General features: G+C 41.0%; 1 protein-coding gene across 3 annotated transcripts in view; it reads left to right on the top strand.

The window, feature by feature from the left end:
* LOC139160225 (inactive serine/threonine-protein kinase TEX14-like) overlaps positions 1-17,572 on the top strand; it is a 43,312-nt gene extending 25,740 nt beyond the window's left edge. For all 3 annotated transcript variants that reach the window (XM_070737886.1, XM_070737885.1, XM_070737884.1), the window contains exons 15-20: positions 2,229-2,372; positions 6,821-7,028; positions 9,935-10,014; positions 10,100-10,173; positions 12,226-12,293; positions 15,380-17,572. In XM_070737886.1, the coding sequence (XP_070593987.1) occupies positions 2,229-2,372; positions 6,821-7,028; positions 9,935-10,014; positions 10,100-10,173; positions 12,226-12,293; positions 15,380-15,471 (666 nt within the window). In that variant the 3' untranslated portion in view covers positions 15,472-17,572. The remainder of the gene's footprint in view (positions 1-2,228; positions 2,373-6,820; positions 7,029-9,934; positions 10,015-10,099; positions 10,174-12,225; positions 12,294-15,379) is intronic.
* Positions 17,573-25,417: the final 7,845 nt, after the last annotated feature.

Below are 25,417 nucleotides of genomic sequence, written 5' to 3' on the forward strand. Positions count from 1 at the left end.
AGGTTGGATCCTAGTGGCTTTAAACAAAGTTTCCCTTTTTTCCTTCTGGGAAGGGATGTATCCTAGCACAACATAATTCCTATTACATGGAAGAGCATGTTGACTTTTTGTAGACAAACCCTTAAATTACAGTAATTAGAATTTTGCTGCAATATTAACTAGACTAATGTTTCCCAACTCTGGCAATTTTAACACATGTGAATCGGGTGAAATTCAAAAAAAATTCCCTACTGATTCTGTAGGTGTGGCTTGGTGGGCGTGGCAGGGGAAGGATACTGCAAAATCTCCATTTCTTCCCCACTCTGGGGACAGCCAGAGTGGGTACTTGCCGGTTCTCTGAACTACTCAAAATTTCCACTATCAGTTCTTCAGAACCTGTCAAAACCTGCTGAATTTCACCCCTGGAGTGAATGTTAAGACTTTGACTTCAGTGTGTATTGAAGTCTAAGAATCTTAAAGTTTGCCTTGATTTGGAAACACTGGACTAAACTCTTTTGTAGATGGGCTGCAAAAATGGTGGAAGGTCTTAAGCATAAAACTTATCAGGAAAGACTTAATGAACTCAATCTGTATAGTCTGGAGGACAGAAGGGAAAGGGGGGGGCATGATCAAAACATTTAAATATGTTAAAGGGTTAAATAAGGTTCAGGAGGGAAAGTGAACACAAGAACAAGGGGGCACAATCTGAGGTTATTTGGGGGAAAGATGAAAAGCAGCTTGAGAAAATATTATTTTACTGAAAGAGTAGTAGATGCTCGGAACAAACTTCCAGCAGACGTGGTTGGTAAATTCACTGTAACTGAATTTAAACATGCCTGGGATAAACATAGATCCATCCTAAGATAAAATACAGGAAATAGTATAATGGACCATGAGGTTTTTTTCTGCCATCAATCTTCTTTGTTTCTAGGTTTAAGTGCTTTGATAATGTAGTCAAATACAGTCCATTTTGTATCACTTTTTAAATGGAGAAATTGTACAAACGTTTATGCACGTGCATTCACACATATTAGCTATTCTTGATTTCGGATCAGCGAAGTGACTGGCCGATTGACTGAATCTTCAAAAAAAAGTCCTGGCTCTCCAAATGTTTATCCTAAGGGAAGTGGCTAATAACTTCAAATAAAACATGAATCATGTTTCATTTGAAGGGCTTCTTACATTTTTTAAAAAAATAATTCCAATATTATTAATACAGTGATACCTTGTCTTACAAACTTAATTGGTTCCGGGACGAGGTTCTTAAGGTGAAAAGTTTGTAAGACAAAACAATGTTTCCCATAGGAATCAATGGAAAAGCGATTAATACGTGCAAGCCCAAAATTCACCCCTTTTGCCAGCCGAAGCGCCCGTTTTTGCGCTGCTTGGATTCCCCTGAGGCTCCCCTCCATGGGAAACCCCACCTCCGGGCTTCCGTGTTTTTGTGATGCTGCATTGCAAAAACGAGTGCTTCGCTGGCAACGCGAAGTCCTGAGGTAGGGTTTCCCAGCGAAGGGAGCATGTGAAATCGCAGCATCGCAAAAACACCGAAGTCCTCAAAACCCCATCTCCGGACCTCTGTGTTTTTGTGATGCTGCGATTTTACTGAGGCTCCCCTCGCTGGGAAACCCCAGCCCTGGACTTCCGTTGCCAGCGAAGCACCCATTTTTGCACTGCTGGGATTCCCCTGCTGAGATTCCCCTGCAGCATCACAAAAACACGGAAGCCCGGAGGTGGGGTTTCCCATGGAGGGGAGCCTCAGGGGAATCCCAGCAGCGCAAAAACGGGTGCTTCGCTGGCAACGGAGCATCCCAGCGGCTGCAGTGGGTTTGTAAGGTGAAAATAGTTTGTAAGAAGAGGCAAAAAAAATCTTAAACCCCGGGTTTGTATCTCGAAAAGTTTGTATGACAAGGCGTTTGTAAGACGAGGTATCACTGTATTAAGAATCGAGAGAAAAATGAAGTGGAATAAGTCAAAAGTCTAAGTTCTGTTGTCAATTCAATGACTGCAGCAAGATACAAGAAATAAGAAGGAAAATAATGTTCTTCTCGTGTTTCTAGCCACTGACACCTGAGAGGCACAGGGCCTCACATATTGGAGTAGAAGTACACAATGTCTTCCATAGAAAGAGACTGGTCAAGGATACCCCTGTTTAGGAGACAGGTTGAAGGGACAATGCAGATTAGATTACATTCCATCCACTGAAGAATACCCATTTTCACAGTGTTCTGCATTTTCTTTTTTCACAGAAATATAGCGATCAGCAGGCTGATCTCCCTAGCAAATCTGTGGAACAGCAAAATCTGAAGTCAAACTCTAACAGCACATGGGAACACGGGAGGAACGATGAGGAGAAGGCTGAATCTGTTCATACTGCCATGTCAGCAGACCTGGTATGGCTTGTTCAGGCTTGAAGCCTTTTTAAGTCTTGATCTGTAACTAGCCCTCCACCCAACCCACCCCCAATACAAATTGCTGGAAGAAGCTATTTAAAGTTTCCAATCCATTAATGATAACTTAGCTCCAAATAATAGCTCCAAATTGGACTGTAAAAAATACGACTTTACTAACCGAGTTGTCGAAGCATGGAACTCATTACCGGACTCCGTAGTATCTTCCCCAAACCACAACATTTTACCCTCAGACCATCCACAGTTGACCTCTCCAGATTCCTAAGAGGTCAGTAAGGGGCGTGCATAAGTGCACTAGTGTGCCTCCCATCCCCTGTCCTATTGTCTCTCCTATATCTCCTATATCATATCTACTATTCTTCTATTCTAATCTTCTTATACTACTCTCATAATATCCTTCTATTCTCTAATTAATATATTCTATTCCTAAATTTTCACTTCTATTCTTTCTCTAATATATTTTACTTGAGTATAACCTCTATAACCTTCATTGTGTATTGTTGTGTATTGGACAAAATAAATAAACAAACAAACAAACAAACAAACTGAAGACGGGCTACAAGAATGGTGGAAGGTCTTAAGCATAAAACGTATCAGGAAAGACTTAATGAACTCAATCTGTATAGTCTGGAGGACAGAAGGAAAAGGGGGGACATGATCGAAACATTTAAATATATTAAAGGGTTAAATAAGGTTCAGGAGGGAAGTATTTTTAATAGGAAAGTGAACACAAGAACAAGGGGACACAATCTGAAGTTAGTTGGGGGAAAGATCAAAAGCAACATGAGAAAATATTATTTTACTGAAAGAGTAGTAGATCCTTGGAACAAACTTCCAGCAGACGTGGTTGGTAAATCCACAGTAACTGAATTTAAACATGCCTGGGATAAACATGTATCCATCCTAAGATGAAATACAGGAAATAGTATAAGGGCAGACTAGATGGACCAGGAGGTCTTTTTCTGCCGTCAGTCTTCTATGTTTCTATGTTTCTAACAAACAAACAAAAAAACTAACTAACTAACATATTTAAGGAATCACATAACTTCTTTGATTAAGTGCAAAGATCTTTGGATGTTTCCAGTAATAATGCCCAACTCTCCTTGTTAGAATAATTGTAGGAATTACAGTCCAAAACGGAGAGAGGCGGTACCAGAAATTCCAAGACAAGCGATTGTTTTCACTATGAAGCCTGAACTGTGTGCCATGAACAAGCACATTCACATTTTAACACAGAGACAGTGTTACATATGCAATGCATGGATTGCTTTATTTTTAATTTTTTTATTTTTGTCGTACGTATTTGTGGAATGCAAAGATATAATATTTATGTACATGATACTAGTAAAAGATTGTGGATTTCTTTTTACTTGACTGTAAAGCATACCCATCAACTAATGTAATGATTAAAAATTGTAGTTGTAGGATTTACACACTACTAGGAATTACATGCTATTCTACATCAAAATCTCCCAAGAGTTTTAAGAAACATTTCACCACTTTTCAAGTAAACCATTCTTTTCGTCTGAACTTTGCCACTCTGTAAGCCTTTGTTCCAGGGGTGGGTTCTGTTGTAAGGGACACACAGCCGGCTCAGCTGGTCACGGATTTTGAGGAGGATGAGCCAGATCCATCTGGGTATCCTAGGCTAGTGTTTTTGCCAGCTGAGTCTGAGAGTGAGAGTGAAACGGAGTTGGAACCTGGGAGACCATCAGAGATTGTAGAACCCCCAGCTAGGGAAATGTCAGAGTCAGAGGATGATGGGGATTGAGGACCCAATCTTAGATGCTAGAATTAGAAGAATGAAATACAGACACGAATATCCCTATAGACGTAGATTAAGGCGTTGACTATCTCTATGGGAGATACCCTGGGAGTATAAGTAGAGAGGCTCACGGGAAAGTGGGTGTGGGAGATCAATGTTCCTACAATAGAGAGTAAGGAAGAACTTCCTGACGGTCAGAGCGATCAACCAGTGGAACAACCTGCCTGCGGAGGTTGTGAACTCCCCAACTCTGGACACTTTCAAGAGGAGATTGGACTGCCATTTGGCTGGGGTCCTTTAGGATTCCTGCTCAGGCAGGGGGTTGGACTTGATGACCTGCATGGTCCCTTTCAACTCTAACAATAAATAAAAATAAGAGCTAAGACTTGCAGCAGAGAGCCGTTCCTAATCCTCCTGGATTCCGAAATCCTGGCTTTGATTGGAGCATGTTTCTTGATAAAAACAATTGTATAAGATTGCCTTTGCATCCGAGTCTTAATTGTAAATTAATTATTGGTAATTAAACAGCCCGGGCAGAACAGGTTCTAACTTACCTCGCTGCTGGTTCGCTTCCCCCCGTGCCGCATGGGCACAAGCACATGCGCAGTGTCAAAAAATCCAGGAAAAAAAAGCTGAAAACAAGTTGGCAATGCATGCGCAGCGCTGGAAACTCGCCTTCTGCGCATGCTCAGAAGAAAAAAACATTTTTTAAAAAAAGATGGCTGCGCCCACAGATCAGCATCGACTGAAACGGTTCCGTGACATCATTGTGATGTCACCAACAGATCACTACCAGATGGGGCGAACCGGGAGGAACCACCTCTATTTTGTTCCCTTTTCAACATGATTCTGCTTCAGTATGCATAGTACAAAGGTATCGGGTCTTTTTTCTTAGTTCTGGATTGTGTTGCCCATAATGCTTGCACACCATTAATGGGTTGTTACCAGCTAGCACCAGTTCAGGTGAACTGGTAGCAGTGACAGCGGGAGGCTCCGCCCACCCACCCAGACGTCATCAAAAAAGCTATGCGCAGAAGCGTTGTGTGCATGCCCCGCCCTCCCGTTCCTGAACTGGTAGCAAAGGTAGGTGAAACCCACTACTGGTGCAAACACACACACACAAGAGTTTTTTCAATACTATTCTGCATTTTGCGGGTGATTTTCCAGAAAACCAAAAATTCTACAGCTGCTATTTAACTTACAACCCCAGTTGGGGAGCAGAATTTCCACTGCTAAGCTAGGGAGTTGTTAAGGGAGTTGTGCCCATTTTTATGACCTGTTCTGCCATGGTGGTTAAGGGAATCACATACTTACTGACCTCTCCAGATTCCTAAAAGGTCAGTAAGGGGCGTGCATAAGTGCACCAGCATGCCTTACACCCCCTGTCCTAATGTTTCTTTTATTTTTTTTACTATATCGTGTATATGAATATTCTTATATCTAATGTTTCTTTTTATTTTTTTCTAGTATCATGTATATGAATACAGTGATCCCTCGATTTTCGCGGGTTTAAACTTCACGAAACGGCTATACCACGGTTTTCAAAAAATATTAATTAAAAAATAATCTGCGGGTTTTTTTCTATACCACGGTTTTCCCCACCCGATGACGTCATACATCATCACCAAGAGTCACTTCTCTCTCTCTTTCTCTCTCTTTCCTGTCATTCTCTGCTTCAATCAATTCTCTTTTTTTCTCCCCTTTTTTCTATCATTTCTCTCTCTCTCTCTACCTTCCACTCTCCCCCCTCTTGCTCTCTCTCTCTCTCTTTCTCACCCTCTCTCTCCCTCTCTCCTTTCTATCTCGCTCTGTCTGTTGCTCTCTCTCTGTGAGAACGCCTGCCCCGCCTCTCCTGCAGCCCCCTCACTGACAGCTGGGACGAAAGCGCTCTCAGCTAAGGGACTGCAAGAGGGGCGGGGCGGGCATTCTCAAAGCGCTCAGAGCGGCTACCGGCCGAATGAGGAGGATGAGAAGCCGTAGCCGCCAGCGCTGCTGCAGGAGGACCCGTGCCCCAAGAAAGCCGGTGAGATGGGCGGATCGGGTGGGCGGGCAGTAGCGGCAAGGGGGCCGGAGGCGCTGGGGGGGGCGGGGGCGGCCGACATTCAAAACAATCTTTACCGGCCTCCGCACTTTCGTCGCTCCCCACCCCCAACTTCAAGCCCGGCTCCTTGCGCGGCCTTGGAAAAGGGTGTGCGGGGGTAGTTTTTGGCTGTCCATAGCAAAAAATGGTGTTTCTACTTCCGCATCTCTACTTCGCGGAAATTCGACTTTTGCAGGCAGTCTGGGAACGCAACCCCCGCGAAAATCGAGGGAACACTGTTTTCTTATATCTTTACATACCTCCAATATGTACTTGATAAAACAAACAAATTAATTAATCATTCATCAAAATCTGGCTTTTCCCTTTGACTTGACTTGTCAGAAGCTTGCTGAGAAGATTACAAATGGCAGTCAACTCGCCGGTTGCCAAGTGTCTGATTTTTATAACATGACTAGGGTTGCTGAGATGGTCATAAGTGTGAGGACCAGAAATGAGTCACTTTTTCTCAATGCTTCTGTAACATCAAATGGTTTCTAAACTAATGGTTCTAAATTGAGGGCTACTTGTACTCCTAACCGTGATCTCTTCTATGTTACCCCACAATATTTTCCCCCTCTTCCTCAGAGAAACCCTATTGCCAACCAGGAGGAAGATTTTGTGAACAGCCTACAGGATTCAGCCTGTCTATTGGCAAAGGCCCAGGCATCCTTAGAAAATCTTGAGAAACGTTTTGCGTCTGGCATCCATACGTTGGAGTCATTTGTCACCCATCAAAGAGGTCTAAGTCGAACTGGTCCTGGTGAGGGATCCGTACCTAAACGGGTGGCGGTGGGTAAGTCCTAATACTGGAAACTTATGTATTTCACAGCGACTGGAGATGTTCTTTCTTGTGTGCATTAAAAGTAAGAGCTTTGACCCTTTCCAGTTATTGTATATTTTTTATTATTGCTTGTAAACTATTTGCCAGCATTACATAACTCCTCTGCATATTATTCAGCACTGAATGCAATTACTGAAGCTGATCTATGAATCTTTCATGGTCACATAAGCCAGGGGGGCCCCAAACTCTCAGGTTGCAGAGTGTTATCAGTCCACTGCCCATTAGAAACTGGGCCACACAAGTGAATGTACAAGCTTTGCCTGTGTATGCACATGTTTGAAATAGCACACAAAATCTTGTGTCCCGTCCCCCCCCCGTCCATTCTATGGAAAACTTTTCTTCCACTGAATCAGTCTCTGGTACCCCAAAGGATGGAGACCGCTAATATAAGCCGGGGTGGTGCAGCAGGTAAAGTGCAGTACTGCAGGCCACTGAAGCTGACGGTAGATCTGAAAGTCAGCGGTTCAAATCTCATCACCGGCTCAAGGTTGACTCAGCCTTCCATCCTTCTCAGGTGGATAAAATGAGGACCCGGATTGTGGGGGCAATAGCCTAGCTCTGTTAAAAAAAAGTGCTATTGCTAACATGTTGTAAGCCGCCCTGAGTCTAAGGAGAAGGGCGGCATAAAAATCAAATCAAATAAATAAATAAATAAATAAGCCACGGTGGCACAGTGGTTAGAGTGCAGTACTACAGGCTACTTCTGCTGATCAACAGCTGTCAGCAGGTTTGGCAGATGGAATCTCATGAGGGTCAAGGTTGACTCAGCCTTCCATCCTTCCAAGGTGAGTAAATTGAGGACCCAGATTGTTGGGGGCAATATATGCTAACTTTGTAAACCGCTCAGAGAGGGCTGTAAAACACTGAGGAGCAGTATATAAGTCTAAATGCTAATAAGCTTTTCCAAACTTTTCAGATTTTTTTTTTAACCAATTTCCAACTTCTACAGGATTAATATACTGTAATATTCTTACATGTATCTTTATGGTTTCAAATCCTGAGAAGTAAAACCTATTCAAATCTTCTGGAGAGAGAAAATTGCTGATACAAACACAATTGAAATTGGCTGCATGGTGAAGAGAGGATTACCTAGGGACATCTCATTCTAAATCCATATGTGCTTTGCTGTTTATTTTTATATACACTGCTCAAAAAAATAAAGGGAACACTTAAACAACACAATATAACTCCCAAGTAAATCAAACTTCTGTGAAATCAAACTGTCCACTTAGGAAGCAACACTGATTGACAATCAATTTCACATGCTGTTGTGTATACATTGTGTACAGAACAAAGTATTCAATGAGAATATTTCATTCATTCAGATCTAGGATGTGTTATTTGAGTGTTCCCTTTATTTTTTTGAGCGGTATACATACATAAATACATACATAAATACATACATACATACATACGTGTGTGTGTGTATACACACATGTATGTATACTTTTTCTAAGAATACAGATCAACAACTCTTGGTGTTGCACAATACAATTAAAAGCATAACATGCTCGTTGCAAAATTATTAGAATATAAATATTAAATAAGAAATAAAAACAAATAACATTCATATTTTTTAAAAAACCAGTTTGGAAGAGTTCCTTCTTAATCGGCTTCTGGAAGGCAATTGAGGTCAGGGTGAGTTTCAACTTTAATCGTAGAGACTAATCCTTAAAATGAGAGCCGTGACAAAGAAATATAGCTTCCTGGTCTCAACCCAGCTATTAACCTCATGGGGGATTATAGTTCCTTTGGGATCTATGTAGCAGGTTTGTCCATACTATTTCAAAGAAGGTGATCTTTTTCTTAACCATTTTACTAGACTGTGCTAGGAATTCCTCCAAATATAGTTTATTTTAAAAAAAGTTGTGTCACAAAAGGTTTATAGAAAATCACAGAAACCATAGAGGTTTTGCTATGTAATTAAAAGAAATTGTAATAAAATTTCAGAAGGTGATAGCCATGTACATATAAGTAGTGGGAAAATTGATCCCAACTGATAATTTTGGGAAACAGATATTCTCGATAATATTAGAAATTCTTCCTGCATACAGAATTAATGAAATGCATTTATTGCCGTTATACCCCAAACATCAGATGGGTTTAAAAGAATGATGAAAGTTACCAACCTAAATAGTGAATAAAACAAAAGTCATTTCCAAAATATTGACCTTCTGGAAAACAGTCAGTCAGAAAATATAAGGCGGAATAAAATTGAACAGGTGCTGTATGTAACTCGGAGGGATTTTGGATGCCAAAGTGTCCCTGGGAAGCACATTGTGATTATGCCATTCTGGTAGCACTGCAATCTTCTGCCACTATTCTCCTTTGGATATTAAGGAAAGATTACCTGCAGATACAGTAGTCCTTGCTTTATGACTAGTTTGCTTAGAAACCATTCGAAGTTACAATGAACCCCCCAAAAAGGCATTTACGAGCAGAATTCGAAACTCCAACTGGCACTTCCCCCCACCACCATATTAGGCTCTTGGCAATTGGCCCACAATTACGGCCATTTGTGACATCCTGTGATCAAATAACCATGATTTATGACTTCTTAAATTTTTATTTATGACTTTTTGGATGGAAATCAGTTTTTGACAAAATAAACCCGTCCCATTGTAGACAATCTTTAACAACCATGTAATAAGTAATGACTTCTAGAAAAAATATTATTTCTGTGAGCCGCCGGAGAAGGGCGGCATACAAATCTAATAAATAAATAAATAAATTATATAATCTGATGACCTGCTTAATAATTGGTATGATTTCTGGGCTCAGTTATGATCAGGCATTGAGGACTACCTGTAACTAACCACTCTTTAGATTGCTATTAACCTCCATCTGTCTCCACTCAGAGAAATGCAAAGATAACATCCACAACCACTCCCTTCAAAACCTTATTGATTTATCAGCTCAAGCCAGAAGGGAACAACAGGTATTTTAAACAAAGTAAACTAAAACAAGCATTTATTTTAGTATTTCTGTTTGCTGATACTAACCACCTACAGTCTTGCCTGCAGCAAAATCCTGTCTCACCAGAGATTTATCCGAGTTTGGAGAGTCACACAGAAAATCCTTTTTATGAAACCAAGACGTAAGTAGCAGATGTCACAATCACATTGTAAAATCAACTTGTATAAATATTTGGATTTCAGATTATGTCATTCTGGGTTTGGGACTGCTTGGGATGCGTTCAAGGTTAAGTTACTCGGGCTTATGACAATCTCTGACAGAAATTGTGTGTAGGTCCCCAAAGATTCTGACAGGGAATAAAGAAAAAAAATGTATGTATAAAAAGAAATCAGACTATACAGGGACTGAGTTTTAAATAGAAGGCAGAGAGCTGATTTTGTTGAATTCTGCTTGAAATCTTTGAGAAGTGGGAATTCAGCAACAGAGTGGTTTCTTCCTTAAATGCCCAAAACTTTAACCTTAGACTGTCTACTGTTGACCTCACCCCATTCCTAAGAGGTTTGTCAGGGGTGTGCATACATGCACCAACATGCCTACTGTCCCTTTCCTAATGTTCCCATGTACAGTGGTACCTCTACTTAAGAACTTAATTCGTTCCGTGACCAGGTTCTTAAGCAGAAAAGCTTGTAAGTAGAAGCAATTTTTCCCATAGGAATCAATGTAAAAGCAAATGATGCGTGCAAACCCATTAGGAAAGAAATAAAAGCTCGAAATTTGGATGGGAGGAGGAAGAGGAAGAAGAGGAGGAGGACAGTCACTGCCGAGGGAAGAAGGTGAGGAGAGGGGAATAAAAAAAATTCCAAAACTTTAAGGCTTTAAAAAAAAAAAAGATGGACTCTGAGGCGGCGAGGAGGAGCACACACCTCCCCTATATCCGGCGCAAGGCTGCCTCCCATACACTGCACCAGAGAGAGAAACCCAGGCAAGAGAGAGAGAGAGGAACCTCCCGCTCCTTTGATCGAAAGGCAGCGGCTGCTCTGCTACTACCTGCTTCCTCTTCCTTCCCATGCTGAAGGGCTCCTCACACTCTCTCGCTTTGTAGCCGGCACCTTTCCTTCACTGTGGTGACTCCTCGGTTTTGACTGAAGACAAGTTGATCTGGCCGGGGCGAAGCGCCCCCTTTTGCCTTTCCGTGCCCAGACACTCTGGGAGGCAACCTCGTGCTGGGTGTATGGGAGGCAACATAAGGAAGTCATCACAGCGAAGTGATTTATTCCTTTTCTAAACGCCCAGAGAAAGGAAAATACTCCCTTTGCTCTGGGCTGCCAAGGCTTCCTTAAGCACCACCGAAAGGCTCCTCTGGCAGCCCAGAAAAGCCCCAGATGGTCGGGATTAAAGGGGGACTGGCAGGAAACTGGCCGGGCCTTTGTGCCGCTCTCAAATTTCCTGGGAAATTTTTCTGGGTTCAGGTTCTTAAATACAAAATGGTTCTTGAGAAGAGGCAAAAAAAATGTTGAACACCCGGTTCTTAACTAGAAAAGTTCTTAAGTAGAGACGTTCTTAGGTAGAGGTACCACTGTATTCAAAATTGTCTCATGGATACATGTTTATACTTTTACTGTAATCTTATATATGCTTGACAAAAAAAATTTAAAAAATTAATGGAATGCTATTTTAAATCTTCTTTCAAGCTCAGCCTTGTAAACAGTGCCTTCTTTCTGAGTCTTTCACAACTACAGTAATCCTTGAAACTACTTACCTCACAGGGATTGTCAATAAATATCAGCCCTTCGAAGTAGGCAAGAAAATACAGAAGAGTGAATGCTCTTTTTTATTGTAAGGGAGAAGAGCAGAATCCTAAAAGTCCATCACGGTTTCTCTCTGCTCCATTTTTTATAAAACAAAATCAACGTAGAATTATTTTGACTTTCTTTTATAACAATTCCTCTTTTTCGGCAGTAAGGAACCTGGTCTCAAAATCTATTTTTTTAAAAAAAAATTCTCATTGCCTGTGCCTTCAACATTAGTAAAATATTCCAAATAGTACCTACTGTAACTAGAAGTCTTGCAGGAATGCCTCCTTCTCATTTGATTAGTTAGCAACTAATTAATGGAGACATTTGCAAACCAAATATACTGTATTTCTACATTTTATTCTACCTTATATTTCCCTAGTTTTGAAATCATCCTTCATGAAGCTGTACTTAAAATGTGCTAATTCATGTTTTCTCAGATTTGATCTTCTTCAGGAAATTATCCAAGAGTTGCAAGGAACAAGTGACTCCTTCACGGTGAACCACAGTAGGTAGAAAATTGGAATCTTATTTTTGCTGGTGTAGACCTGAAGAAGGCATGGCTAAAATATAGCAATCAATATTCAGTCTTTATTGGTAGACAAATGGAAGAATGGCTTGTTTATTTACACAAATAGGTAAATAAGAGCATTTTGTGACATGAATTGGTCTTCTTTGATCTTTGCTGTTTTTAAGTAAATGCAATGTCACTGATTCTGACAATAGCCTGTCTGCCTGTCTGTTTATTGAATTTATCTGTTCCTCCCCATATTGTATTAGCTACCAACTATTTTTAAAGAACCGATTTACATTTATACCATCAGGCTTTCTTACTTTTCTAACAGTACAAATGGTTAAGGATTATAAATTATAGGGGAAAGTTAAGAAGCTTGCCTGGCCAGTTCTCCTACAAAGCTATTTTTGCTTCCAAAACTGAATTCCCTAGATTCGCTCTTGGAAGAAGCAAAAGAAGGAGGAAATATTTCCTGAGCATTTTTAATCACTTACTGCATGTTCAAAGTATTGCCCGTACTTTGGATATACGGAATTAAAAGATAATATATGGAATTAAAGGATTCTATATGTACAACTAACAATTAGCGAAGCAAATTTTATAATGGTAACAAATAGGAGCTCTATAAGGAATACACTACAGAGATAAGTAAAGTCTAGTCTACTTCACTGCATCTTACTGTGCGGAAAGCAAAGAACATCTCCGTAGGTGTATGTCTTGGAAGGACGCAGAAGGCAGTGACATTCCATTAGCAATTTGTGTGGCAAGCAGCAGGCAGAAAGGTAATTTCTTTCTATGCCCTACTAACTTATGTGACATTACATCATTAGATGTATATTACAGATATTAACACCCTTGAAAATGTCCAAAGATACTTCACCAGAAGAGCCCTTCATTCCTCCACTCGAAACAGAATACCCTACGAAACTAGACTTACAATCCTGAGTCTTGAAAGCCTAGAACTAAGACGCCTTAAACAACACAAGAGCACACAACAGATTTAAACTTAATATTAACTGCTCCAAACTTGACTGTAAAAAATATGACTTCAGTAACCGAGTTGTCGAAGCGGGGAACTCATTACCGGACTCCATAGTGTCATCCCCAAACCCCCAACAATTTACCCTTGGATTATCTACGGTTGACCTATCCAGATTCCTAAGAGGTCAGTAAGGGGCGAGTACAAGTGCACTAGAGTGCCTTCCGTCCCCTGTCCTATTGCTCTCCTATATCTCCTATACCTTTCTTCTATTCCTATATCTCTTCTTCTATTCTTTCATTGATATGTTCTATTCCTATATCTTCTCTTCTATTCTTTTTTAGATATATTTTACTATGAGTATATCCTCGATAACCTTCATTATGTATTTTACTATGTGTATATATATATATATATATATATATATATATATATATGTATATTCCCACTAAAACTCTCATTGTGTATTGGACTAAATAAATAAATAAATAAATAAATAAAAATATTAGATTATATTGGATTTGGATCTCCAATGGGAGGAAAGCAGTTGGGAAATTAAACATCAATGGAAGAGATTTTTAACAAGGTTGGAACTGCTTATATGAGGAAATGCACGGAACATAAAACCACGAAAATGCAGCAGTCACTTCACATTATGAAAGAATTGGAAAGTGGCTAGTATATATTCTTCTCTTTTCTTGGAACCTCTACAAAAGAAAACCCAACTGCAGAAAATACGACTTCAGCAACAGAATAATCAAAGCATGGAATGCACTACCTGACTCTGTGGTTCCTTCCCCAAACCCCAAAAACTTTAACCTTAGACTGTCTACAGTCGACCTCACCCCATTCCTAAGAGGTCTGTAAGGGCCGTGCATAAAGCTGGCCAATGTGCCTACTGTCCCTGCCCGATTTCCGTATTGTCCAAATTTACCTGTACCCACTTTGTTAATGTTTATGTTTATACCAATACTTGCTATCCTGTACATGTTTGACAAACAAATAAAAAATAATGGCTGGCTGAATCATGAGTGAGGAAAACACAAGGGATTTAACATCACTTCACAAAAATAGCAATAGCAATAACACTTAGGATTAATGGACAACACATGCATCATTTCCAGCCAAATATTTACTCTCCTAAACAGTCTTTACCTTTCTGTATTAAAATTGTATTTTCTGATAATGCTTCAGAATGAAATTCTGGGATATAACCCGGAAGAGCAATGGGCAATGGCTCCGTGTGCCACCTCCAGAACGCTTGCCATAGGTTCGCCATATATAGTGCAATTGCGAGTTGTGTAGCAGCATAGAAACATAGAAGACTGACGGCAGAAAAAGACTTCATGGTCCATCTACTCTGCCCTTATACTACTTCCTGTATTTTATCTAAGGATGGATATACAGTGGCACCTCATCTTACAAACGCCTCTTCTAACAAACTTTTCAAGATACGAACCCGGTGTTTAAGATTTTTTTTGCCTCTTCTTCCGAACTATTTTCACCTTATGAACCCAAGCAGCTGCTGCTGGGATGAAGGGGTTTCTTTTTTCCCCCTTTTTTGAAGAAAGAAAAGGGAGGGGCAGCTTGGAGGAGTAAAGATTTTGCATGCTTGAAAAGGCATTGAAACTGTGTCTTTTTAAGAAAGAAAAGGGAGGGGCAGCTTGGAGGAGTAAAGATTTTGCATGCTTGCAAAGGCACTCAAACGGTGTCTTTTGAAGAAAGAAAAGGGAGGGGCACCCCCCTTGCCTTTCTTCCTTCCCACTCACCCTTTAGCCTAGCCTTGCTTCTTCCACCCGCCCCCTTTAGCTGCTCCTCCCTGCCCTCTGTTCGCCTCCCTTCTAAAGTTTGAAATTTTCCTGAAGGATTTGCATGCATTATTTGCTTTTACATTGATTCCTATGGGAAACATTGTTTCATCTTACGAACTTTTCACCTTATGAACCTCTTCCTGGAACCAATTAAGTTCGTATGATGAGGTACCACTGTATGTTAATCCCAGGCATGTTTAAATTAAGTTACTGTGGATTTACCAACCACAGTGTGCTCTTCTATTTTGCAACATAGCATTGTGTCTAACATATTTTTATCATTTCCACAGAGAAGCAAGTACAGAGCACAAAAGAAAAAGAGATTGCCTCTGATCTAAAGAAGGGAGATCTGATCCCCATCACCAGACAAGTGACCAGCTAGGATGATCAGTACGTGGTGATGATCTCTCTAGTTCTCTGTTAAGATAGGACTGAAATAAAAGCAGTTCGTTTCTTCACTAGCCCAGCCCTCAGTATGCATCCTGAGAATTCAGTATCGCCAGTTCAGAGCCTCATATCCTAGAAAAATTAAGTAGCATTGAACATGATTGCTCTTCAAGAGAAAAGTCGAGGGCAGTGATGGCGAACCTTTTTTCCCACAGGTGCCAAAAGTGCTCACGTGCGTACTATTGCATATGTGCGAGTGCCCACATGAATAATTCAATGCCTGGGACAGTGAAAATGGCTGCCACCTCCCCTTGGAGGCCCATTTCCCAACTTCTGGTGGGCCTGGTAGGCCTGTTTTTCGCCCTCCCCAGGCTCTAAAGGCTTCCTTGGATCCTGGAGAGGACAAAAATGCCACCCCCCATTCTCCCAGAGACCCTCTGTGTTCTGGTTTCTGGTAGAAGTTTAGTAATTACAAATAACTCTCATTAAATGCATCATTTCATGAGTAAAGTAACTCCGTTTATTTCTCTGCTCTCCTGTACTTCAATACATTCCAGACATCACTCAGTCCGTTATCTCTCTCTTAGCCGCATTTCTCACATTCCTTTTCCCTGCTTCACTTAGACAAGATTTATTTCCTAACTACATAGCTTTAAAAAAGACAGCAGCACTGACTAAATACAAGACAAAATACTTTGGCTTACTTTAGCGTGGCGAAAACACCTCCATATTTCTTTTCAGCAACGTTGAAACCCCACCCTTCTTCTTCACTAGCCCCCTGACATGCCAATTACCTCACTACAATATTTAACCCATTCCTCTCCTTAATATCTTCTTCCAGACCTTTGCTGTCTACGTTTCTGAATCCTTCTGAATTTAGGGTTAACCCAGCGAGCATCTGATTCTCCCTCACTAGATCCTGAACTCATAGCCCCATCCTGTGGCTGGCCTCCCACCTGTTCTACTACCCGTAACCCCCCACTACTTCATAAACCCTATCTGAATCCGATTCCTCAATATCTTCATCATCCTCCAACTGATCAGGAGTATGTACAACACTCTGTAAGCGAAAACGCCCTCCCCTAGCCTCTGTGAGCCAACAATCAACTGGACGGCATGCACATTGGAGCTGAGCGTGCATAAGTGCACCTTCGTGCCTACCATTCCTGTCCTAATGTCTTTTTATCTTTTCTATCTCTACTGTATACTTATATTATGTTAAACATACTACAATACTATATTTGTATGACAAATAAATAAATAAATGGCTTGTGTGTCAGCAGATATGGCTCTGCGTGCCACCTGTGGCACCCGCGCCATAGGTTCGCCATCACTGGTCTGGGGTTTTTTAAAGAATGAATTAAGGTAATTTAGAGTATTTGGGTCAGGCTAGGAGAGCTACAGATCAATTAAAGCTTTTAGTGAATTGATAAGCATAGGTCTCAATCAAAGCATTTTGTAGCCCATTTTTTCCCCCACATAGACCTTGTTTAGCTGGTGTTTTTATGCCCAGTCATGCAGCCTTGTACAAATACAGTACCTCATTTTGTCATTTTCAACTATCACAGTTTATAAAAGTAGAGAATTACGCATTTCTTTTCTCCCCATCTTGCAAAAATCTCTCTTTTCTTAACGAAAATTAGTTGTTCAGCGCTTCAGCAAAGAATTGCTAAGATTTCATCCTGAGCAAGATAGTTAAATTTCCCTTCCTGCTCTAATTTCAATTCTGATTGGGGAAAAAAACAAAGGAAATACATGTATGTTGAAAAATGAACTGTAATAGCTTTCCCTTTCAAAATATTAACATCAAATTTAGTTTGATCTCAGCCTAATAGTCTACTTTATTGTTGTTATTGTTGTTGTAATTTGGAGAATCTTAAGAAACACTATTAAGATATTTTGCTGCTTTTCTCTTTTTTCTTATGAATTCAAAGATGCTTAAAATGAAGGCTCTGCAGCTTAGGTTCTGATGAGGCTGAGGCAGTTTTACCTTTTATAACATATAGTAATAGTATCTTGTATCCCTCCGAACTACTCTCTGACTTACCAGTGTTACAAAATAGGTGAGCTTCAGTATTATTTAAAAAAAGAATCAATCTGACTTTGTTACTTCTCTTGATTTGTTTATTAAAAAAAGAGAACAGTGTTTTGTGGTTCACTTGTTTTTTTATAAATATTCCATATTTATCTGATGATATTAATATCCTATATTTATTTGATATTTATTATACAGCAATCTTTTTTTCCATTTTGAATTGTTTGTTTGTTTATTTATTTATTTATTTATTTATTTATTTATTTATTTATTTATTTATTTATTTATTTATTTATTTATTTATTTATTAGATTTGTATGCCGCCCCTCTCCGTAGCCTCGGGGCATCTAACAACAGTAGTAAACAGCATATAACAAATCTAATGTTTAAAATAATTAAAAAACCCTTATTTAAAACCAAACATACACACAAACATACCATGCATAAATTGTATAGGCCTAGGGGGAAAAGGGTAGTTCAGTTCCCCCAAGCCTGACGACAGAGGTAGGCTTTAAGGAGCTTACGAAAGGCAAGGAGGGTGGGGGCAATTCTGATTTCTGGGGGGAGCTGGTTCCAGAGGGTCGGGGCCGCCACAGAGAAGGGTCTTCCCCTGGGTCCTGCCAGACGACATTGTTTATTTTTTTCTTATGAGCATTGACCAAGTGAATAATCGTTCAGTTTTCCCAATATGATTTCCTTCCTTTTCCTTGCTATCTTGTACATGTTTGACAAACAAAAAATAATAATTGGGTGGCTGAATCATGAGTGAGGAAAACACAAGGGATTTAACATCACTTCACCAAAATAGCAATAGCAATAACACTTAGGCTTAATGAACAACACATGCATCATTTCCAGCCAAATATTTACTCTCGTAGACATTCTTTACCTTTCTATGTTAAAATTATATTTTCTGATAATGCTTCCGAATGAAATTCTGGGATATAGCCATTTACATTTTTTTTTTCTAAGAGTGAGTTTGGGATCTATATAATTAAACCCAGCATGTGAAGTGGGAAATTGGTAATATGCAAAGCCATTAAGAGAAGAAGGGAATCTGGTGGTCGGTATTTTGCTTTGCAGCATATTGATATATAATGTTTAATTAAAGAAGCATTTTGTCAAAATCTATCCAAGTCTAGTTTGCCCTAGAACAAGGACAGAAGCACCAGCCTGAAGATGACGAGTGGGACCTCGTCGAAATGTCGCCAGAAATTTCTAAATCCTACACAGGAAGAAACCCGAATATACCAAGACCGTCATACCTGTACCCATGAAAATCTACAAAAACAAATATATATATATATATACATACATACATACATACATACATACATACATACATACATACATATGTAGATTGTTCTGAGTTCGGGTTTTGCCCCGTGTAATATTTTGCATGTTTATGCGACGTTTCGGTGAAATCACATTCACCATCATCAGGCTGAAGTTGTAAGCTTCGTGCTGCAAAACATGTGCAGCCACATACATTGGACAAACTAATCGAAGAATAAACGCACGCATTGCAGAACATAAAAATGCAGTCAAAAAAGAAGAAAAAACTTCCTCCCTTTTCCAGCACATTAAAAAAACAGGACATGAAATTGACTTCAAAAAAACTAAATTACTCTCCAAAACAGAATAATCATGGAAGCCATAGAGATAGAAAAACACCCCCTCAGCGTGAATAAACGTCCCGCCTACCAAAAATTTGGAAACCAGCCCTAAACAAAAAAACATATCATAATCATCACCATGTCAATCCTTCAACTAAATGTGATTCCACCAACCAATCAAATCATTAAAACATAGCCACCCAATCTATTTGCTACATTCAAACCAAATCTCCACCCCCACCACTATTTATAAGGAACAAATGACAGTTGCAAACAAACTATATTTACAGCAGCACGAAGCTTACAATTTCAGCCTGATGATGGTGAATGTGATTTCACCGAAACATCGCATAGACATGCAAAATATTACACGGTGCAAAACCCGAACTCAGAACAATCTACATACATATACCTGTGAAAATCTACGAAAACAAATACATACATACATACATACACTCACTCACTCACTTATTTATTTATTTATTTATTGTTAGAGTTGGAAGGGACCATGCGGGTCATCAAGTCCAACCCCCTGCCTAAGCAGGAACCCTATAGCATCCTATATATATATAATTTTTCAAATATAATAAATTAATTCACATTCCAAGTTTGCTTTATATTATTTCATTTGTATCCATCTTTCTTTTCTTCACTTCCCCCTTACTATCTCAGGTGGCTATTCTGCCTCTACTACCTACTTTTTTACTCCTTCTCACTCCTACTACCATTCCCTCCTTCTTCCTCCTCCTTTCTCCTACTCTTAGTAATACTAATAGCCTTCCCCGTTTATATGGACTGAATCATGAAGACACGCACATGCATGTTGACTTATTCAAAGAGTTCATCCAGGAGTAATGAGTGTCTGGCCTGCATCAGAAACCAGCAATTACGAACTGAATTATTAGTTATTATTACTTCCACCCTCTGCAAACTGAACAGTACTCATAGTATGCTATGTATTTTATATTAAGTACTAAGATTGGGAGTACTCTTAGGTAGCACTCCTTAACTATTATAGTTAAGATCTGTTGGCAGCAGTGATCTTTTAATCTCATATTTAATGTAGTAAATCCGTTATTAACAACTTCCCTTTATAATAAGGGATGGCAAAGAAATTACACAATATGGTTCCCAAGCGTGGAGAATTCCAATTTGATTGCAGCAATTATATATTCCTTAGTTCCTTGCTACCTAGAAATAGCTTCAGGTAGTCATCCCCAGGCCTTTATGGCTCAGTCATTGAGAGAATTTACTTGTTTGATGGAGAACTACATAAAATATGTAGTTACCCCTGAGCTCATATAGCGTTTATGAATGGTATGATTGTATTGTATGGTTCTTAATGATGGTTTTTTTTAATGTTTTGTTTTCTTTTAAAATATTGGATTAGTATATTGTTGTGATTGTTTTGAGCCGCTCCGAGTCTCTGGAGAGGGGCGGAAAAGATTAGATTAGATTTATTGGATTTATATGCCGCCCCTCTCCGAAGACTCGGGGCGGCTAACAGCAATCATAAAACAGTTTACAATAGTAATCCAATACTAAAAACGAATTAAAAACCCCTTAATATAAAAAACCAAACATACATACAAACATACCATGCATAAAATTGTAAAGGCCTAGGGGGAAAAGGAATCTTAATTCCCCCATGCCTGGCGGCAGAGGTGGGTTTTAAGTAGCTGACGAAAGGCAAGGAGGGTGGGGGGAGTTGGTTCCAGAGGGCCGGGGCCACCACAGAGAAGGCTCTTCCCCAGGGTCCCGCCAAGCGGCATTAAATTAAATTAAAATCATGGATGGGGCTTTTTGTCCAAACTACCTGAAAGGGCTGATAGCCATCTCACAAGTCAGAAAGTACACCTCTCCTCCTTCATCTTTACAGTCCAGTAAAATAGGGAGGGTGCCTTTTGACATGTTTTTCACACCTCCATTCCTCCTGTGGGCTAACCTGTCTCTTATCTGAATGTTGCCTAGTCCGCGACTCCTCCTGCAGGACTAGTACGGCTCTCCTGGAAGAATCATGTGGTTGTCATCATCAAGGAAGTTCTACCTAGGCCAGAGCTGTTTTGAGTACTTCATTGCTGCAGAAAAATCAATTTCCAGAAGCACACACAGATGACTGATTCGGGTGGATTCAATAACTTCTTTATAAATATAATAACAGATGAATTTGCAATACCTTTAGCAGATTATTTATTCAAGTAGTTACAGGTAGCAGAGAACAGTTAGTTTCCTTTCAGCAGAGCAGACAAGCACAGAGTGGACTGAGCCACGGCCACCATTAAAAGTTCCAGTTTTGATTCTCTGCCCAGACTCAGAAGTGGTTAGCTCCCATTGGCTGATTTAGTGACTATGCCTATTCATTGGCTAACCTTGTTAACATGGCTCTCCCAGTTCATGAATACCTTAACATTCATTGCCAGTCTTGTCAGGGACAGAAAAGTCACGTTTTAATAATGAACCTGTCTTCTGGGAGGGCTGTCTTCTACAAAGGATGTGAATAGTTTATTGCTTGTTAACTGTTGTTGGCTAATGATCATGTGCCTTTGTTTTCCAAAAAGTGTATCAAAGCTATGCTGATTTGTGCATTGGGGGCTCTCAATTTGTGATTTAGTCCTGACTAAATAAACAGGTTGCAATTTCCCATCATCATCTTCTTTTAATGACCCCATAATCTCTTGCAGGTTGGAGTTTGGACATCTGAATGGAGCTGTTTATTGGCCAGTTGCCCTTCCTGTCGCCAATGCAGAGCTATATTCAGCAGATATATTCTCATTGTTCCCAGAAAGAGAAATTATTATTATTATTATTATCATTATTTATTAGATTTGTATGCTGCCCCTCTCCGGAGACTCGGGGCGGCTCACAACAATAATACAAACAATATATCACAAATCTAATATTAAAAGTGACTTAAAAAACCCTTATTTAAAAACAAACATACACACAAACATACCATGCATAAATTATATAGGCCAGGGGGAGATGTCTCAGTTCCCCCATGCCTGACGGCAGAGGTGGGTTTTAAGAAGTTTACGAAAGACGAGGCGGGTGGGAGCAATCCTAATCTCTGGGGGGAGCTGGTTCCAGAGAGTCGGGGCCACCACAGAGAAGGCTCTTCTCCTGGGTCCCGCCAGATGACATTGTTTAGTCGACGGGACCCGGAGAAGGCCAACTCTGTGGGACCTAAGTGGTCACTGGGATTCGTGTGGCAGAAGGCGGTCCTGGAGATATTCTGGTCCGATGCCATGAAGGGCTTTATAGGTCATAACCAACACTTTGAATTGTGACTGGAAACTGATCGGCAACCAATGCAGACTGCGGAGTGTTGGTGTGACATGGTCATACTTAGGGAATAATAATAATAATAATAAGATTTGTATGCCGCCCCTCTCTGAAGACTCATGATTGCTCTCGCAGCTGCATTCTGCACAATCTGAAGTTTCCAAACACTTTTCAAAGGTAGCCCCATGTAGAGAGCATTACAGTAGTCGAACCTCGAGGTGATGAGGGCGTGAGTGACTGAGCAGTGACTCCCAGTCCAGAAAGGGCCGCAACTGGTGCACCAGGCAAACCTGGGCAAACACCCCCCTCGCCACAGCTGAAAGATGTTTCTCTAATGTGAGTTATGGATCAAGGAGGACGCCCAAGTTGCAGACCCTCTCTGAGGGGGTCAATGATTCCCCTCCCCAGGGTGATGGACGGACAGATGGAATTGTCCTTGGGAGGCAAAACCCACAGCCAGGGCCGCCGATAGACGGGTACTACAGGGAGCGCGCTACCGGGCCCCGGGCAAATTGGGGCCCGCAGTCAGCGGCTCCTTGCACTGAGCTCCCGCTCGCAGCTGTCCCCTGGCTCCTGCTCGATGCCACGGTTTTCGGCGCTGTCCTGCTGGGCCCCAAAGACGGAAGGCAGGAAGAAGGAGAGCTCCATTCTTCTCGCCTTTTTCCCGCCTTCCGTCTTTGGGGCACAGCAGGACAGCGCCGATAACCGCGGCATCGAGCAGAAGCCGGGGGACAGCTGCGAGCGGGAGCCCCAGGAGGGAAGTACCGGCAGCGCCCCGCCCAGCTGAAGCTTCACTGGCGTCGGCGGCAAATGTCCTTTGTGGCCCGGTGGGAGGGGGGGCTGCAGCGGCCGCAGGCAGTCGCAGGGAGATGGCGGCGGCGAGAGGGAGCTCCAGGCGGCGGCGAGAGGGAGCGCTCTCTCTCTCTCTCAGCTGACTGCAAGCGGGAGCCCTGACGTGGCGGTCAATTGAGAGAAAGAAAGAAAGAGAGACATATAAGAGAGGCAGAGAGAGAGAGAAAGAGAGACATAGCAAGAAAGAGAGACAGCAAGAGAGGCAGAGAAAGAGAGAGAGAAAGAGAGACATAGCAAGAGAGGCAGAGAGAGAAAAAGAAAGAGACATAGCAAGAGAGGCAGAGAGAGAGAAAGAGACATAGCAAGAGAAAAAGAGAGACTTAGCAAGAGAGGCAGAGAGAGAAAGAGAAAGAAAGAGAGACATAGCAAGAGAGACAGAGAGAGAGAGACATAGCAAGAGAGACAGAGAGAAAGAGAGACATAGCAAGAGAGGCAGAGAAAGAGAGACAGAGCAAGAAAGAGAGACAGAGAAAGAGAGAGAGAAAGAGAGACATATAAGAGAGGCAGAGAGAGAGAAAGAGACATAGCAAGAGAGGCAGAGAAAGAGAGACAGAGAGAGAAAGAGAGACATAGCAAGAGAGGCAGAGAGAGAGAAAAAGAAAGAGAGACATAGCAAGAGAAAAAGAGAGACTTAGCAAGAGAGGCAGAGAGAGAGAGAAAGAGAAAGAAAGAGAGACATAGCAAGAGAGACAGAGAGAGAGAGACATAGCAAGAGAGAGAGAAAGAGGGACATAGCAAGAGAGGCAGAGAAAGAGAGACAGCAAGAGAGGCAGAGAAAGAGAGACATAGCAAGAGAGGCAGAGAGAGAGAAAAAGAAAGAGAGACATAGCAAGAGAAAAAGAGAGACTTAGCAAGAGAGGCAGAGAGAAAGAGAAAGAAAGAGAGACATATAAGAGAGGCAGAGAGAGAGAGAAAGAGAGACATAGCAAGAGAGGCAGAGAGAGAGAAAGAGAAAGAAAGAGAGACATATAAGAGAGGCAGAGAGAGAGAGAAAGAGAGACATAGCAGGAGAGGCAGAGAAAGAGAGACAGAGCAAGAAAGAGAGACAGCAAGAGAGGCAGAGAAAGAGAGAGAAAGAGAGACATAGCAAGAGAGGCAGAGAGAGAGAAAAAGAAAGAGAGACATAGCAAGAGAAAAAGAGACTTAGCAAGAGAGGCAGAGAGAGAGAGAAAGAGAAGGAAAGAGAGATAGCAAGAGAGGCAAAGAGAAAGAAAGAGACATATAGCAAGACAGTGAAAGAGAGAGAGAAAAAAGCAAGAAAGAGATAGCAAGAGAGACAGAGAGAGAGAGAAAGGGAGAGAGAAAGACAGAGGAAGGGAAGGAGGGAGAGAGAAAGAGAGCAAAAAAGAGGAAGAAAGAAAGACGGATGGAGAGAGAGAAAGAAGGGAAGGAAGGAAAAGAGAGAAAGAGGGAGAAATAGAGCGAAAGGGAGGAAGAGAGAGGGGTTTTTTGTCCAAACTTTTCTTTAGCCCGCCCCCCCCTTTCAATGTTCCCCAGGATTTTGAAAATATGAATAATGTGCCGCGGCTCAAAAAAGGTTGGGAAACACTGACTTATACAACGATAGAATCCCTGTATTATCAGAGGGTCTCCAACTTTGGAGACTTTAAGACTTGCGGACTTCAACTCCCAGAGTTCCCCAGGCAGCTTCGCTGGCTGAGGAACTCTAGGAGTTGAAGTCCGCAAGTCTTAAAGTCGCCAAGATTGGAGACCTCCTGCTCTATCTACACTGTTCAAAAAAATAAAGGAAACACTTAAACAACACAATATAACTCCAAGTAAATCAAACTTCTGTGAAATCAAACTGTCCACTTAGGAAGCAACGCTGATTGACAACTTGGAGTTTATATTGTGTTGTTTAAGTGTTCCCTTCACTTTTTTTTGAGCAGTGTACTTTGAAATTAACTTGGATACCACGGGCTCGTTCAGACCTGCGTTCACTGATGGGCGTAAAAACTAGATCGAAAAGGATATTGAGATGTGAAGCAATATGAAATTGTATTTGGTTTTTTTTTTAACAGCTCCTATTTTAATACCACTGATAACTACACAACCCCCTGGATAATTAGAATAGAATAACAGTGGGAAAGCACCTTGGAGGTCTTCTAGTCCAACCCCCTGCTTAGACAGGAATCCTACACTACTTCAGACAGATG

The sequence above is a fragment of the Erythrolamprus reginae genome, chromosome 2 (assembly GCF_031021105.1).
Source record: "Erythrolamprus reginae isolate rEryReg1 chromosome 2, rEryReg1.hap1, whole genome shotgun sequence".
Lineage (NCBI taxonomy): Eukaryota > Metazoa > Chordata > Lepidosauria > Squamata > Dipsadidae > Erythrolamprus > Erythrolamprus reginae.